Source organism: Microtus oregoni, unplaced genomic scaffold, assembly GCF_018167655.1.
Source record: "Microtus oregoni isolate MIOR12 unplaced genomic scaffold, Mior012 000056F_ref0000123, whole genome shotgun sequence".
Taxonomy (NCBI): Eukaryota; Metazoa; Chordata; class Mammalia; order Rodentia; family Cricetidae; genus Microtus; species Microtus oregoni.
Window position 1 is genome coordinate 10,185,094 of NW_024543832.1, and position 18,708 is coordinate 10,203,801.

General features: G+C 39.9%; 1 protein-coding gene across 1 annotated transcript in view; it reads right to left on the bottom strand.

Annotated features, from left to right (window-relative positions):
* Positions 1-1,073: 1,073 nt before the first annotated feature.
* The window catches only part of LOC121438572 (inversin-like), a 40,027-nt gene continuing 22,392 nt past the window's right edge, over positions 1,074-18,708 (bottom strand). The window contains exons 8-14 of the mRNA XM_041638819.1: positions 16,207-16,243; positions 13,554-13,615; positions 11,401-11,434; positions 9,612-9,666; positions 8,589-8,621; positions 7,789-7,932; positions 1,074-1,241 (exon numbers count right to left, since the gene is read on the bottom strand). Coding sequence (XP_041494753.1) covers positions 1,074-1,241; positions 7,789-7,932; positions 8,589-8,621; positions 9,612-9,666; positions 11,401-11,434; positions 13,554-13,615; positions 16,207-16,243 — 533 coding nt within the window. The remainder of the gene's footprint in view (positions 1,242-7,788; positions 7,933-8,588; positions 8,622-9,611; positions 9,667-11,400; positions 11,435-13,553; positions 13,616-16,206; positions 16,244-18,708) is intronic.

Genomic DNA, 18,708 nt, shown 5'->3' on the forward strand with positions numbered 1-18,708 from the left:
GCTTTACATGTACTGAAAGCATAATAAGGTCTATAGAATTAGATAAGATTTAATGTTTTAATGTCTGGCCAGTAATTCAAGGAACAAAACACTATATGTAATTTATCTGCAAAAGTGGTGAAAGATGGATGTTATGTCTCCCTCCCTTTTTTAATAACTCACTTAGTCCAACTGATAATGTCCACATGCACTTGGCTGTGGGGGATCCTACTGGAAGTCTTACTCCTTAAGATAAATGACACAAAAATGGGATGAGGACAAGTTAGGGGATGGGATGGAGGCAGAGGACAGGGATGGGGAAGATATGAGCAACATGGATGATCTGAATTACATACATTAAAATGTCAAAGAGTAAACTGAAAATATTCTTCAAACAATAAAATGAAAAAAAACCTCAAAAAATATTTCTGACACTTGATGACAGGAGCTCCTCATAGGTTGTTCAGCAGAAACTAAAAAGAAAAGCAAGAATTATCAGTAGTATCAAGAACATCATTGGCAGCATCGTCAAGATAAGCAGTAACAGAGGCATCACCCGTAGAATCCTATGTAGTGTCATGTCACAATGAGTATCATTGTATTTGAGAATGGTGAGAATGTGGAGTCTTGTTTCATTGGTTTTATTCTCAGAGGTTGTTTCTTTTGGGGTGTTTGTTCCAAAATAATGCTGTCCACATAAGTCACAGTGAATGGACACAGAAAAATAAAAACTAATATCTAACAGTTACATTTCCCTGCTTAGCCATTCAGAAAATACAAGTTTCACATTAAGAGTGAAAATCATTTCCTCATTCCAGCATGGGAGGCAACTGTGTGCTTACCAACTTTACTTGATCAGTTTGGTTGGACTAAATTGATTTTGTTAATTTTATGTGATGCATTTTCAATATGACTAGAAAAGATAATCATTTTTTCTAGTTATAGGTAATATCTAAAGAGTCCTATACAAAGTATGAAATTTATTTATCATCATGCATATTAGAGCCAAAGAGAATTGGATTTCCCGCACAGAAATATTTATCTATTTTAAGCCATTGGTGTGGTCTAACTTACCTTGTTAAGCTCCTTTAACTTTAACTGTGCAGGATTTCTAAATTAGGTTCCATATCCACGGCATCGTCAAAGCCACCAACTGCAGCAACCACATTGACGATGTTAGGAGGAGCAAGGATGTGGTTGCTGCCCAAAGTGGAAAAACCATGACGGGAGTATTCGCTGCATAGCTGGTGCCGTGAGCAGGACTTGAAGCAAGAACCCGCATATGAGCATTCTGAGGGTCCAACGTGTCACCTGGGATACAAACAAGAGCAGATTTCTGGTCAGTAGTGAAGCTAAGACACTGTGTTCTCTTCTAAGCAAGTATCAAGAACAGGGTCAGAATGTTGCACAGGGTCCATGGTGTCACCAGTGTGGCTACCAGGAGCAAGCTCAGGGACAGCATGTGTTCTCCCCCTTGCATGCCCAGTATAAGTACCTAGAGAAGGTGTGTGATCCACGCTGGTGTTGTTAACAGTAGTCTCCTCAGAAGACTGAAGATTGTCACCTCTTTCACTAACGGTGGTGGTGTTAACAGTAGTTTCCTCAGATGACTGACGATTGTCACCTGTTTCACTAACATGAGAAGTTGATGTGGCATCGGCATGGGCAGGAGGCTGGGGCATAATAGGTGGAGGAAGGAAACCTTCTCCCTTCTTTGTTTCAACCTTTAAGGAAATTTTGAGATGTTAGATTTCATTGAAAATTTCACTTATTTTTTGTTCATTTTAGAACTTATCTGTTAATGTCAGGGTCTTGATTTAGAGTCCCCAAATGTTTGTTTTCTCAGGCTAATTTTATCACTATAACCACTGATATCCTGAAACTTTTGCTTCCATTGGTTTAGTCAAAGGCCCAGAGTTTGAGAATCTTAAAAGGGGATTCAGCTTTATGCCTTCTTTTCTACTGTTCTTTGCTACCTCTCTATAATGGAAAGATGGGGGAAAAAGACACAACGTGTCCTCTCCTGTCTTTATGACAAGGATTTTACATTCCATCCAGATTAAGAGAATGTGACAATCGGGGGCTTTGGAAACAAAAAGAACCTCGCTCTTCTGCACCACACTACTGCTTTCCCCATGGCTTTCACAATTGCCCATTAGGTTCCCGGGATAACAGAATAGTGAGGGTGACTTTTGAAATGCATGAATAAAGTGTGCCACTTCCCACAGCACATGGAAACTATGGGGCTGAAGGAAGGGTTCTGGGAGATGCCATCCAAACTCTTACTCCTTAGCTATGACTGTTTTTATATACGGCTGATGAATGCGATGGCCTGTTCCAGCATCTCTGTGCTGGCTTGAATGAGAACAGACTCATGGGCTCGTATATTTGAATGTTGGTTTCCAGGTAGTGGAACTATTTGGGGGGAAGGATAGGTGGTGTGGCCTTGTTGGAGGAGTTGTGTGGTCTTGGGTTTCAGAAGACTGGTGCCATTTCTAGTGAGCTCTTGGTTCCTTGTATAGATTTAAATGTAACTCTCAGCTGCTGCTAAAGCACCATGCCTGCCGGCCTGAATCATGATGGTGATAAAATTGTATGTATCCCATTGGAACCATGTGCCACACTCTGTATAAACCCTTCCTTCTAGATGTTGCTTGGGGCATGGTGTTTTATTACAGCAATAGAAAATAATCTAACCATCATCCAATGACATGGACAGAGCCTGAAGGATGCATTTGAAGGGATGAAGGGGTATTTCGCAGTGGATTATGCCAAAAGAGTTGAGACAATTCCATAATGTTTTCTTAGATCGGTTACAAAGAACACCACCTTATTTAATCAGATACATTTTGGAAGTGCCAGTTTTGAAAATGCATTTGATGCTGTTTGTCAGAAGGGGAGCCTCCCCAACTTTTATTCCAATTACCAATAATGATGCTAGCCCTTAATCATTCATGACATCTCAGGGAGACTCCTAACTTAGCAGTCTATGTTTACCTTTCTGTACCAGGTTGGAGGAGGATTTGTGCTACTTCTGTGAAAACTCAAACGTTCCAGAGCTTACCCAACATGATCAAACAATGTAACGTGGAGATGGTAAACTAAATAGCTTGAGAAGCATTGTTTGTAAAGGAAAACAGATGAGGAAGTACACATACTACATGTGTGTCCAAACTGCTCAAGGGCATCATGTGAAAATGTTCAGTTCATTGGTTTCCTTGAGAATGATGAGCATGAACACATCAAAGTTCGAGATTTGAAAGCCTTAGACACATTTTCACACGCCATATGTTTCACTCATTGCTTCATCATTAACTAAATATGCTTAAGCCAGTTATATAAAGGAAATGAAAGGGCCACATGGTACAAGTATGGTTTTCCAGGACACATGTCACATGGAAATTAGAAACACTGAAGATGACTGAGAGACCCTGAAAATATTTTCCTTATATGTTAGTTACACAACAGGAATGCCAATGAATATATAGACACCATTTATTATCTGAATAATCAATATTGTATCATCCTGAAAAATACTGTTGGAGTGTGTGTTTGCTTGTGTGCTTGAATTAATATGCCTGTTTGTGCTATGCTAGTGCGTGTGTGTATACGTACATGCATGCATGCATGCATGTGTGTGTGTGTGTGTGAAGGGCAGAGGATAACTTTCAGGAGGCGGCTCTCTGCTTTCACTGGGTGAGACAGGGTCTCTCAATGTTTCTGTGCCTCTGTGTGTTCCAGTCTGGCTGCTGTGTAGGTTTCAGAGCTGTTCTACTCTCTCAGCCTCCAATCAGGATTTAGGAGTGTTGAGATTACGTATGTGAGACACTTGTTGTTTGTTGTGTTCTCTGGGATGAACTCAGATCAATAGGATTGCAATGTAAGGGCTCTGAACTGCTGGCATATGTGTGTGTGTGTCTCTGTGTGTGTTCTAGCTTTTCAATGAAAAGAAGTGTGTGTGTGTGTGTGTGTGTGAGAGAGAGAGAGAGAGAGAGAGAGAGAGAGAGAGAGAGAGAGAGGAGAAAAAACAGAGATAGAGGTAGAGATTGGTTTTTATCAGTTCAGAATGAAGATGGAGAAAAACTCATTGTGATGTGAGCTTTTTCTTTCTCCTAAGCTAAGCATCATCTTTGTGCCTTTGAAGCCTGTGTCATTTATCAGCGTGTCTGACTGTAGCTCTTCATGAAGACTTCTGCTTAGTATTCTGTTAGCATGGGGAACTAACATTATCTAGATCAGGTGGTGATTTCATACTCGTTACACTGCAATCACCAGGCAATGGGTTCTGGAAAACTCGTGTGTTAATATGGTTTTATGCAAATCTAATGTCGTAAAAGTGATATCTGTTTTTATTTCAGTCACATCTTTGAAGCATAGAAACAACTGCCCTTTCACTTTATTTGACTCAAGAATATGCTAAGATCTCATTTCTGTTAGTGATATTGTGGTTTGTATATTGTGGTTTGTATTCTAATCCTTTGCATATCCAAGATGTTGGTCCCTTCATGCCAAGGGGAACACTCCATGGTTGCCACACTCATCACATTACCATTTACTTTCTGTATCAACCTAAAATTTCGACATTAGTCTAAATTAATCATGTCAATTTATATGCTAATGATTTTCACTGAAATCTTGGAAGATGTCTGGCAACTGAATGTCTGTTTATTAAAATCACTTGAGATCTGTCTCCCTGCTAAGACCTCCCTTGACCAATGACTCACTTTGAGCATACATAATAGCTAATATTAATTTAGAAACCAAGTTGGATTAGGCTTAAAAGAAAGAGCATTTGAGTTTGGTTCTGACAATGTTAAAATTACAGTTACTAATGGTTTTATTAATTAAGTGTAATAATTATGTCAAGTCTGCCCCTGTCTCTCCTAATGCTGAATTTAGATGGTTCAAGGTAACTAGCTAGTTGTTAGCCATTTGTAATGGAAACTGGCAATTGGTTAAGTAGGGGATACAAACAGAGCGAGCTCTGCTGCTTGCTTTATACCTTCTGAAGGTTTAAAACACAAAAGAAAATTGTCCATTTCCTTTACATTTTCCACTTTTTTCGAATACATATTTTTGAAATATGACCTGATAATTCTCTGGATTTCCTCAGTGTCTGATGTTATGTCCCCCTTTTCATTTCTGATTTTGTTAATTTGGATTTTGTCTCTCTTTCTTTTGATTAGTTTGAATAAGGGTTTGTCTATCTTGCTGATTTTCTCAAAAACCCATCTCTTTGTCCCATTGACTCTTTGTTTCATTTACTTTGTTTCTATTTTATTGATTTTAGTCCTCAAATTGATAATTTCCTGGTATCTACTCCTCCTGGGTGAGACTCCTTTTTGTTCTAGAGCTTTCAGGTGTGCTGTTAAGATGCTAGTGTGAGATTTCTCCAGGTTCTTTATGTAGGCACTGAGTGCTGTGAACTTTCCTGTTAGTACTGCTTTCAAAGTATCCCAAAGAATTGGGTATGTCATGCATTCATTTCCATTAAATTCTAGGAAGACTTCCTTTATTTTTCCTTGATCCAGGGGTAATTCTGTTGAAAACTGTTCAGTTTCCATCAGTATGTGGGAGTTTTGCCATTAGTGTTGCTGAATTCTAACTTTATCCCATAGGTGATCCAATAAGACACGGGGTCATTTCCACTTTCTTTATCTGTTGAGATTTGCTTGTGATCAAATATGAGGTTGATTATAGAAAAAAACCCTGCAGAAACAGCTGACCCAAGGTTGTGGGAGCTCACTGGCTCCTGACTGACAACTAGGGAACTGGCACAGGACCAAGCTAGGCCCTCTGAATATGGGTGACAGTCATATGGTTTGGTCAGTTTTGTTAGTCCACTGGCAGTGGGTCCAGGATTTATTTACCCCTAGTGTGTGAACTGGCTGTTTGGAATCCATTCCCAATGGAGGGATACTTTGCTCAGCCTAGATACAGGGAGGATGGCCTTAGTCCTGCCTCAAGGGATATGACAGACTTTGTTGACTCCCCGTGGGAGACCTCATCCTCTATGAGGAATGAATGGGGAGTGGGGGAGTGGGGAGTGGGGCGGTGGGCAGTTGGGAGAGCAGGCGGAAGGGAGGGGGAGGGAACTGGAATTGGTATGTAAAATAAAAAAAAAGATCTCTTAAAGAATAAAAGAAAAAGTAAAATAAATAAATAAAAAACAAAAAAGGCTATTACTTTTATAGTTGCTGTGACAAAATATCTGACAGAGATTATTTAATCAAGGGAGGAAGGCTCAGGGCTACAGGGAACTAGTTTGCCTTCCCTGCTCTAACTGACTGACTTTCCCTGCAGCAGTTGAAGTAGGGAAAGCAAACAGGGAAGCTTTGTCTGTGGCAATGGTCTATTGCTTCTCACATGCTGGTAGACAGGGAAGAAGACAAATCTGAACTGATTCCAGAAGTAGTGATAACCATTAAGACGCACCACAGACAGCCTTCTGCTAACCAGACCATATCCCATCCCAAAGGTTAACCAATCTCCTAAAAGGTAACAGTGTATTCAAACACATGATATCCCTTCTCTCTGTGTCACTCTTTTTCTCTTGTTTGGTGGTGGTGGTGCTGGTGGTGGTGGTGGTGTGTGTGAGTGCTACAAAATTTCAGTCCAAGTGTAAATCAGAGAGCCAGTGTGATGGCTAAATGGATGAAGGCACTTGCCAGCATGACTGATAACTTGAAAATGATACCTGAGCCTAAAATGAGAAAACTTACCCCTATATACATTATCCTTTGACCGCCACACTTCTGCTTGGTGCACTTGTTCCTTGCCTCCCCCATCCTTCAAATAAATAGAGACCAGGGTGTCCTTGGACTGACAGAGAACAGCCAGCCTCTGCTTCGTGATTACAGGGATTAAAGGTCTGCACCAACATGCCCAGCCTCCTATTGCTCTTTGTGCTGCCTCTGTGTTCTCTGGACTTCAATGTGTCAAAGTGGCCTAGGGCTAGGAAGTTAGCAAACATCCTGAGACTGACTACTCATTTCCACTGATCATCTACTCTATTTGTGTATCAAACGTATTCATTCTGGGGACTGGAAAGATGGCTAGGTAGTTTATGACACTTGTTCCTCTTGCAGAGACCTGGACTAGATTCCAGCACCCACACATATGCTGACAACCATCTGGAACACCAATTCCAGGAGATCGAATGCTGTCTTGGGTGTCTGTGGGCAGCACACACACAAGGTGAATGGAGAGAATGCATGCAAAATATTTATACACATAAAATAAATCAGTTTAAAACATTGTATGTATGTTATGTGCACTCATGTTGACAGTTATGACTCCAGGAGTCTTTATTTTTTATTCTCTATATTTCATGAATCCTCCACAACTGTGATAAAAGTTACTCACTTTCTGATTTTTGTTTCCATAGTCTAATTTGCTATCACTTAAACCTTAGAACAGGGATTCTCAACCTGTGAACCCATTTGGGGATTATAGGACCTTTTTACAGAGATCATCTAAGGCCTTCTGGAAACATAGATATCGACATTATGATTCATCACATTAGCAAAATTACAGTTATGAAGGAGCAGCAAAAATCATTTTACTGTTAGGATCACCACATGAGGAAATGTGTTAAATGTTCACAGTATAAGGAATATTGAGAACTACTGTCTTAGAAGGGGACAGACTAGCATGGGTATTCATAGGAATGAGAGTATGATGGAGGTGAAAGATATGTTCAAGGCTTTGTCTTCTCTGACATGATTTGCAACTATACAGACATAGAAACATAAAGTCAACATTCTTCTCACATGCAAATATGTTACTTATTAAATTAATAGGAATTACCATCAAGCATGATTTCTTTCTAGAGAATTCAGGCAGTGCCTCTCCCAGACTATTTAGGTCCATTACTGATTTGCTAAGACCTTCTTGGTCCCGCTTCTTCATTGCAGCGATCTTCTTGGAATACAAAATTTGTTTCTGTATGATCTGCAATGAAAAGACAGAGGATCAATTTTCCTAGTTTGATTAGGAAATGAACTCTTGATTTGGGGTGCACAATATCAAAGCTACTTTATTCCTTACTAGCTAGATTGAGAAAATCATGAACTAAGAAACTTGGCCTTTCCCTGTGATTCAGACTAAACTGAACTCACTATATTTTAAAATTTCTGAATGTTATATGAGATGATTATTAATTTTAATAGCCCCCCTTTCATCAGTGTTTCTCTTCTATGTTTGGGAGGCAAAATTCATATTATTTTTCACTTATAAATAAACTCTCACTAGTGTCCTCCATATCATAGGATCTGTGAAACTGCTTTATAGAAACCCATTTTTCTGCTGAGTCTCATTCAAAAGTCATTAATATTCAACTTCTGAGTCACACAACCCTTACTCTAAGGCTCCAGGTTACAAACAGGATTCCTAACCTCCAGCAGCTCACAGTGATGAGGTCATTTTACTATGAACACATAAATGCTAAGCATAACACTAAAATATTTTAAATAGGTTAACATGATACAAAGAATCAGAGTGTATATTATTGTCAAATACAGAGCAAATATCCAGAAACCAAAGTGCTACTATATGGTAATTGAATCTTCACATCTACAACTGCTGGTTAATTGGGGAAAAATACTTACTGTGTACCTGGAGGAAGAGTTGTCAATATCCTCCTAGTGGAATCAAATAGAAAACACACTGTAATCTCTTCATAATGAAAACTCGGTTGAACAGATTACAAATAGCTAAATTTCTTGCTAATGTAAATACAGAAGAAAAGAGACAAACAGAGGAGATGCTCTTATCTGTGATCCTGAAATAGGAATATCCAAAGGAAGAGAAAACCTACCTGCCATTATGCTGAGAGAAAAGGCATTTGGGTGATGCCTGGACCACTACAATAACTGGACCCTTTAAAATGTATTCAGATGTATTACCAGAGTTGTTTTTATAATCAGTCTAATGTGTATCTATTTCTGCAAACCATCCTTGATCAAGCACCAGGCACCATTGATGTGGGAGTGTCATATATCAATTTGTTGATTTCATTGGTTAAGCAATAAAGAAACTGCTTGGCCCTGATAGGTTAAAACATAGGTGGGAGGAGTAAACAGAACAGAATGCTGGGAGGAAGAGGAAGTGAGCTCAGAGACGCCATGCTCCTCTCGCCCGGCCAGTCGCATGCGATGAAGCTCCGACCCAGGATGGACGTAGGCTAGAATCTCCCTGGTAACCCTCCTTGTGGGCTACACAGATTATAAGAAGTGGGCTAGTCCAGGTGCGAGAGTTAGCGGAGAAGAAGCTAGATATAATGGGTCAAGCAGTGTTTAAAAGAATACAATTGTGTGTTGTTATTTCGGGGCATAAGCTAGCCAGGTGGCTAGGGTGCAGGGGATGCAGCCCTGCTGCTCGTATTACTACACACCTTCTAATATATGAGAACTGCACTCAATCTTCCACTCCCTGTGGTTCCAGTTCATTCTCTTATTGGGCCACAGCTATCTGCAAGGACTTACTGCTCACTGGAATTTATAGAAAGGATGGTTCACTGATACCAAACACTTTTCTCTGACCAAATTTCCATATAAAACTGTGATAGGTAGACTAAAGCTGCATTTTAACAAAATTCATAAGGAAACAAATTTCACAAAGGAGAATTTTACCTTAGTAGTGTTGGTGGCCTTGTCCTCTGTTGTAACATGAGGGTTTTCAGAGAGCCTTTAGAATAAAAACATGCAGTGAGGGGTGAGTTTGGTCCTTAGAGCATCTCTCTTGAGAAATTTGTTATCTGTGCACTAAGTGACATTTTTGCATTTATGTAATTCAATGTTGACCCCCGTTTTAAAAAGTTTTTGCTTTGGCAGTTTCAACTTGTCTCAATCTATGTAACATTCACTAAAGACTCACTCATAGTTCTATTTAAAAATGAAAATTGAAAAAGCCAGTGGTTTGGGAGATGGCTCAGTCAATAAGAATGTTTGCTGCCAACACAGATCAACCTGAGTTTGAATCCTCAGCATCCACATAAAAAACTGGGCATGGACACATGCACATGTAACCCAGTACTGTGGGTGGAAGAGAGGCTACCATTTGGGCTTGTTGGCTGCCAGACCAGCTCCAGGGTCAGTCAGAGATCTTATGTCAAGTGGATAAGTTAGTGAATGATGCAAGACACCAATATCCTCCTCTTTCCTTCATGTCTGCACAGAGAAATATGCAAAGCATGCAACAGGCACAGGCACATGCACACATGCAACACACACACACACACACACACACACACACATCCAATCACATAAGAAGGGGAAATGGCGAGTTTTGCACATACTTGTTATGATGCTTGCAGTAACTGATTGTTTTGCGCACTTAATGCTCCTATTTCATTTGTTCCCCTAAACCTAAAACACCATAGCCTATTTTTTTGTTAAAAAAAATTAGGCATTTCATGTCATAGCACTCTCTCCCAAGGAGTTGCTGTGGAAAAACATGAAATGTACTCTATGTCTAAGCATTAAGTTGCCATCAGTCTCAAGAGTCACCATATTTTGGGGCCTTGAAGCAATGTTTTGATAGTATGTCCACATGCATATGTTGGAACTCTTTATACTCAAGGGTATTTCTGAGTCATTTTATAGGACACTGGAGAGCAACATTGTCCCCTCAGCTTTGCTTCATCTGAACTACAGCTAAAAGTTCCAAATTTCAGGGTTTCTGATTGGCAAACTCTGGAACAAACACTTTCTTTTTCTAACTTCCTTGGGATTCACCACAGAGGTGGAACTCATTAAGACGGAAATAAACCTGCTGAACAGAAGCATGTCTATAAGGCCATTCTGAGGTGATTTTCTCAGCAAAGTCTGGGAGAGTTTTGCCCACACTCTTCCCAGCAGACAACTTGCCCCAAACATACTAGTAAACAGGATTAATAGCCTGAAAACTAATATTTTTACATATATGTACATGGCATGTTATGTAAGTATGTGTGATTTCACATACATACGTGCCAGTGTGTAGGTGTGGTGATTGGAGTACAGACTTGGGTGTTGACCCTCACCCTCAGTTATATGGGTGAATCTCATTCATGAATGCAAGCCCCAGGTTAGCAATCCAGGCAAGCCATCCAGAAAATGTGAGGGGATGCTCTGTCTCCACCTGCAGTCTCACCAAAGCTTGCCAGGATTTTAGAAGTGCACAAGACCAACAGGCCTCATGTGGACCCTAAGCATCCATCTCCCATTCTCCCATTTACACAGCCAGCACTTTATCTGCTGAATCACCACCACAGACAGGGAGTCCTAACAGCATTGCACGCTGTATCTAAGGCATAATTCAGCTTTCATTAGCAAATAATCAAGAAGCTAAAATTGTCTTACACAGAGGAAAACATGGTGCCAGCTTCTAAACTTTATATTCTCTACATACTCATTGTATTTAAAAGCTAGACATTCTTACCCGAGTGAGATCTGGTCTTGATTTCTTCCATTATCTACAGAGTAGAAAGGCAAAATATGTTATAAGCAACTGTAGAAAAAAGAGCATTGAATGCCAAGGCCAATGCTTCGTTACTACATATACTTTGAATATGTGTAGACTTTAAGGTGGATACTGATATATAGACAATAAATACAAGGATAACTCAATTTACATTTCTTTGTATGTTTAAAATACAGAAACAATTTTACCAAAAGTCAATACTAACAATAAATTGGTGTACAAAACACCTATGATCATGAGCATTATCAAACAGAGAAACTGACATCTTAACCAGAATCAATATCACAAGCTGAAGTGTTACAGTAGTAGCACAGTGTTGCTGCTGCTGGATTTGTCTCTGGACTAGTGGTGTTAGGAGAATTGCAAGTGAGCATACTCATCTTGCATGGAAGTGAAAAGAGCCTCTCTGAAGATTAAGTTGAATTTATTTCGTTGAAGATGAAAATTCCAGACACAAGGAAGCTAAGTCTACGAGGACTGCTCCTTGCAGCATAGCAAAACTTAAGACACACAGGTAGACCAAGGGCAAAGAATTTCCAGATGCCAGGGTGGCAAAGCTACACAGAGAGAGAGGGCATTGTGTGTACTCTCCTCAAGTGCTTCTGAGGAGGCTGCAGAAGCCCCTCAGTTCCAGCTTCTGGTCCCTTGCTAATGGGCAGTGCAAAGAAGCTCAGCACTAGCTGCTATCACCTCCCATGGTAAGAGCTATGGGAAAGCCCCCTGCAGTAGCTATGCACCCTGAACTGTATTTCTAGGGTGAGAAGGATGGAAGAAACGTGGGGACCAAGCAGCAATTCCATGGGAGTAGTACCTCACAGGAAACGTTTGTGTCTACACATACACAGCTTCAGTGAGCAGCTTTTACTGCATGCTAACAGCCCGCCCTCTACAAAGGAATAAAGCAAATATTTGCTTATTTCATTCACAGTATGGGAACTGCAGTATAACCTCCTTGGCATTGCCTATGGCTCAGGCAGAGCATTAGTCCCACAACAAATGAACTGCCAGTGAGGCTTGGCATGTGGGAGACCTCCATCAACCATCGTCACCACAAAGGAAATTTAGTGTGGAAATAATGTAAACAACAGTCACCCACATTACAATAATGCTGACTCTTTTCAATAAAGTCTTTCAGATTCCTCTACACTCCACGGACTCCTATTCACTTGATGCTGTGCTCTCAATAGGCAAGGTAGGTGTGAAAGACACTGTGGTGACGGCTGAGAGCCCAAATTCTGTAGTGTTCCTCCCACTCTTAGAATCTTATCCAGACTCAGTGGACCAGTCAGTGCTGTCCCCTGCAGAATGATACTCTTTTCTCAGCCTTCCTCCTACTGTGGCAAATTGTTCTGGAAATTATGTCTATCAGCATATAAACCAAGTATCACCATATCTTACACTAATAAAACCAAAGAAAAAGGTGCTGGCGGTATAGCCATTAGGGCGAGCGCTAGTCTAGAGTGCTTAGAATGGCAATGTTCAATCCGCAGCACTGCCTACAGGACTCAAAGTCCATATTTTAAAAAGTTGACCAAGCCTATTATTTCTTATGCCAAGACATAGTCAGATTAAATAGCAGATAATTAAAGATAAACATAAAACCATATGTGAATTTCCTAATATGTCTAAGTAGAGAAATTACAGAAAGGAACAAAACCCATAAAAATGTAGTTAATTTAGTTCTCAAAATCCTTAATGAAAGTAATTGAATACTGTATTTCTGTTTTTTACATGATCACCTTTTATTGACACTAATATATGCAGCATAAATATATTTATTATAAAAATGAAAGAAAAATTCAAAATTGCTGTCACATAACTCTAGAGGACACATACTGTGGACTAGTTAGAGGTCCTTATATTTATACAAAGATACTGTGTGCATCAGAGGCTCATGTTAAATAAACAAACATGGTTCAGATAATATAGTTTGATACTGAAATTTCTCAGAAAATCATTTCTTAAGTAATTTTGAATGTGAAGAACATTAGGAGGCAAATTTTAAAAAATGAAATTGCGTTTATATCTTATTTACTTTGTTCCTTTTTTGAATGAATTAAGTTGCTATTGAAACTAGAGAAGTAGCAGCAAGTATTCATGATTACTCTTACCTCCACTGATCTGAAGAGACTTCTTAAGTATTGATTTCAGCTCTCCAGATGGTCGTACGCCGCTGTGGCATATTTTAAAAAGTAATATTTTAATATTCATACAAGAACATTTACCGAATGCTTTGATTATTTGTTGTTTGATTTCCTAACATACATTAGAGATTTACAGTCAAGCAAAAACTTGTCCTTCAGTTGATTAGGTTTGGTGACACTTTTTAAAGCTTTTCCCATGTGAAAGAAAGGAAAGAATTTAGTCCACAGAAATTAGTCCACCAAAAGCATAGAAACACACAAGGGAGAGAGAGGGAGAGAGACAGAGATAGATAGAGAGATAGAGAGAGAAAGAGAGACAGAGAGACAGAGAGAGAGATAAAGAGAGAGAGAGAACACCAAAGACACTAGTTTTGGGGGTGGAGTGGAATGGGGATAAGGGGAGATGGGGAGAGAACAGTGAGAAGGGGAGGATTGGGAAAACTTGGGGAAACGGGATGATTGGGATAATGGAAGGCTGGATAGGGGAGCAGGGAAGCACATATCTTAGTTAAGGGAGCCACCTTAGAACTGGCAAGAGACTTGAATCTAGAGTGGCTCCCAGGTGCCCAAGGCGATGTCCCCAGTTAGTTCCTTGGGCAGCTGAGGATAGAGAATCTGAAATGACCCTATCCTATAGCCATACTGATGAATGTCTTGCATATCACCATAGAACCTTCATCTGGTGATGGATGGAAATAGAGACAGAGATCCACACTGGAGCACCGGACTGAGCTCCCAAGGTCCCAATGAGGAGCAGAAGAAGGGAGAACATGAGCAAGGAAGTCAGGACCACGAGGGGTGCACCCACCCACTGAGACAGGGGCTGATCGATTAAGAGCTCACCAAGGCCAGCTGGACTGTGACTGAAAAAGCATGGGATAAAACCGGACTCTCTGAACATGGTGAACAATGAGGGCTGATGAGAAGCCAAGGACAATGGCATGGGGTTTTGATCCTACTTCATGTTCTGGCTTTGTGGGAGCCTAGCCAGTTTGGATGTTGACCTTCCTAGACCTGGACGGAGGGGGGGGGGGGAGGACCTTGGACTTCCCACAGGGCAGGGAACCCTGACTGCTCTTTGGACTGGAGAGGGAGGGGGAGAAGAGTGGGGGGAGGAGGAGAGGAGTGGGAGGAGGGGGAGGGAAATGGGAGGCTGGGAGGAGGCAGAAACTTTTTTTTTCTCAAAAAAAATTTTAAAAAAAAGACACTAGTTTTTCTCCAGCACATTTTTTAATGCTGTAGTAACTGATAGTCACTCTTGTGCTCAATGTAATTAGTACCCCGATTCCACTTGTCATGTCATCATCTGCTCCTAGAGCATCACAGAACCCCTCTCTCTCAGGTTACTTTGTGGGCTCTCAATGCACGTGATGCTATCTCTCACAAGGTTCTTTGTGGACCATAGAATAGATTCCTGCTTCTGCTAGCACTCTGACGAGATACCATGGCCTAGGATATGCTCAAGCTGCCCCTTAGTAGTCCATTCATGAGTGAATCTTGAAACCACAATCTATGCCAAATGAGCATTGCTATTAATTTAACGAGATAAAAATATGAACAAACAGCAATATAAACTCAGTGGATAATTTCAGGTTATTAGCTTGAGACAGTTTAGAATTCCTAGTAGAAAGGAACATGGTTTTTAAGAGGTGTGTCTTTGAACAGTTGTAGCTACTGTAAATTATGAATCTGCACTTTGGACATTAACTGTGATGCATTTTGGACCTTTTAACTTGGAGTGATTTATTAATAAATCATTAGTAATAAGCAATTTACTAATGTGTATCGAATGTTTTATGATACATGTTCCCACAAATGATAACACAATTGTCCTCTATTACGAAAGTAATCAATTAAGATGAGCACAGAACTAGCTCGACATACCACCTTTAATTTTCTGCCAAATCAGTGTCTGAGATAGCAGATCACTGACAGAAGGGGCCTCTAGTCTATGTTCATGTCCTACTGATGGGGAAGACAAAGCCCCTTTTATAGACACATAAAGAGTAACCATGCCACAGTTTGGCTCTCTATATCCAGATAATCTACTGAGATCCAGAGACTTCATTACTGTAGAAAACAGCTCACAGGAATGGAAAAGTGACGGATGGAGCACTGTGGTAGGAGGAAGGCATGGGATCTTCCACCATCTATAAAAGGGTCCTACGCAGAACAAAAGGGCCTCTGCATGTGGAGATGGTGTCAAAGGAAGAAAATAATTTGTTGGCTTCTTGTAATACTGTGTGATAATGCAGAGAGATCCCAAATCCTGTCAGCTCTCAGAAAGACAAATGCGATGAAGATCTAGTTCACTAGCTGAGTTCAGAAAAAAATTGAAAAGGCAAGGAGTGTCAGATGGACATAGTGAGTGTGGTTATCATCAGTAGGCTCATTTTCCAAAACGCAGAATTGGTACAGGGGAAATGATGGTTGAGTATACACTTCATGTCCATGATCTAAAAACAACAGTATTTCTGGCTAAAATACATTGATAATACTATGGGGATTGTAAGACAAAGCAAAAATTGAGTGTAAAAATCAGTATCTATCTGAGAATACAACTAATAATTGGCTTGTTATCTTGGAATTTCCTTAGGATTACTTTATTCTTAGACCTTACCTGCAAAAAGGCTTCTTATCAGTATTGTAATGTATTTCTAAAAAAAAAAAAATCAAAATGAATTTGTTACAATGCTAGAGAAATAGAACATATAAAATGATTAGATACATAGTATCCATTTTTGAGACTAATCTAGACTATTCTAGAGTAAATACTCTTTTTTAGGAAATTTGTTCATGGAGAATTAATCCATTTTGTTTATTTCAAATCAAACAAGACTTAAATTTATCAAGCACAATACCTAAAAATAAACAATCACCCTGTGATTCCCAAGACAGCCAGAACTACATAACAATAAAACTGTGTCTCACAAACAAAACAACAGATTCAAAATGGAAAACAAGATCCATGGGCCTATACATATTTTTGTTCTTCAAGGAAACAAAGAAGCTTGTTGAGCCTTTTAGTTAAAATTGTTCATTTTATCAGGCAAATTCCTACCACTGGGACTATATGTATTGTTTCTGTCTTTTGTATCAGGATAAAACCTGGCAGAAAGAAAGAGAAGAGGGACAGAGACTTTTACATAACAGCTCAAGGGAGGGCAGGCATCAAGCTTCCTCTCCTCATCCCCTATGGGGAAAGAATATCCTTAGTTCCATCTGTGTTCCCAGACTTATATGCAGCTTAAAGGATGCTCATGATAGCAGGCATCATCTCCCCTGAAATGAATTACTGGAAAGATCTCTACCTTGAGAGTAATAGCCCCAAGTTCGACCTCAAGTGCAAGAGCATCAGAGACGCAGCTGTGAGACTGGAGCAGCAAATTCCATGGGCTTCCTTCTGACATAGGATCATTGTACAAGTTTACATATGTAAACAATAAACTCACTCAATCCTTCACTGTTCACTTGCAGTTTGCTTTTAGAAATGAAACATTGGAGGCTGGCAGTGGTGGCTCACACCTTTAATCCCAGTGCTTGGAAACAGAGGAAGGAGGCTCTATGGGAGTTCAAGGCAAGCTTGTGTAGAAAATACATTAAAGGGCAGGCTCCAAATATACATACAGAAAAACCCTGACTCAAAAAAAAAACCCTAAAATAAACATAAACAAACCAAAAAAAGAAATGAAATCATTCATTTTTGTCTTGTTTAAAGTCAAGGAAACTTAGTGTGCCTTTTCAGCATTCCCCCATGTCTCAGGACAGCCATTTGAGACACCAACTAGTGTACTGGGATTGAGGCTCAGTAGGAAAGCCTATGCTTATTATGCAGGAGGCCTCAGTCAGTTCTCACCACCACAAATGCCATGAATGGCAAACTTCATAATAAAGTGACACAAAGCTGTCTCCATTACAATAATATTGACTTTCTTCATCTTACCTCTTGAGAAAAGAGGGTTTTGCATTCTCTACTTAGTGTGGTTGCCACTGGCAGCTTAGGTATAAAAGACACTGTGATGTCAGTTGGTGAAAGTAAATACTACGTGGTGCTCCTGCCACTGCCACGAAGTCTCTCCAGACTCAACGGAGAAGCAGATAATTATTTGAAATACAGAATGATGTCATTTTCTTCACTTTGCTTTTTGTTTCAATTTTTTAAAGATTTATTATATCTACAGTGTTTTGTCTGCATATATTCCTGCAGGCCAGAAGAGGGCACCAGATCTCATTACAGATGATTGTGAGCCACCATGTGGTTGCTGGGAATTGAACTCAGGACCTCTGGAAGAGCTGCCAGTGCTCTTCACCTCTGAGCCATCTCTCCAGCTCCTTGTTTCAGTTTTTATTCTTGAATCATGCTTTGCAGCATGGAAATGATATACACCCTTACCATGTTCTATTTAACAAAAACAGAAGGCATTTATTATATTTAGGTATGACCCTTGTATCCCTAATCTCTCCAAGACTTTTAACAGAAATGGATGTTGAATTTTGTCAAATGCTTTTTCAGCATCTAATGAAATGATCATATGTTTTTTTTCTTTCAGTTTATTTATATGCTGGATTACATTGATAGATTTTCGTATGTTGAACCAGCCCTGCATCTCAGGAATGAAGAATACTTGATCATAATGGATAATTTTTCGGATGTGTTCTTGGATTCGATTTGCCAGTATTTTGTTGAGGATTTTTGCGTCGATATTCATGAGTGAGATTGGCCTATAGTTCTCTTTCCTGGTTGAGTCTTTGAGTGGTTTTGGTATCAGAGTAATTGTGGCTTCATAAAAGGAATTTGGGATTGACTCTTCTGTTTCTATATTGTGGAATACATTAAGAAGTATAGGTATTAGGTCTTCTTGGAAGTTCTGGTAGAATTCTGCATTGAAACCATCTGGTCCTGGGCTTTTTTTGGTAGGGAGGTTTTTGATAACAGCTTCTAATTCTTCACGACTGACAGGTCTGCAAGCCAACAGCTAACATCAAACTAAACGGAGAGAAACTCAAAGCCATCCCACTTAACTCAGGAACACGACAAGGCTGTCCACTCTCGCCATACCTCTTCAATATAGTGCTTGAAGTTCTAGCAATAGCAATAAGACAACATAATGGGATCAAGGGG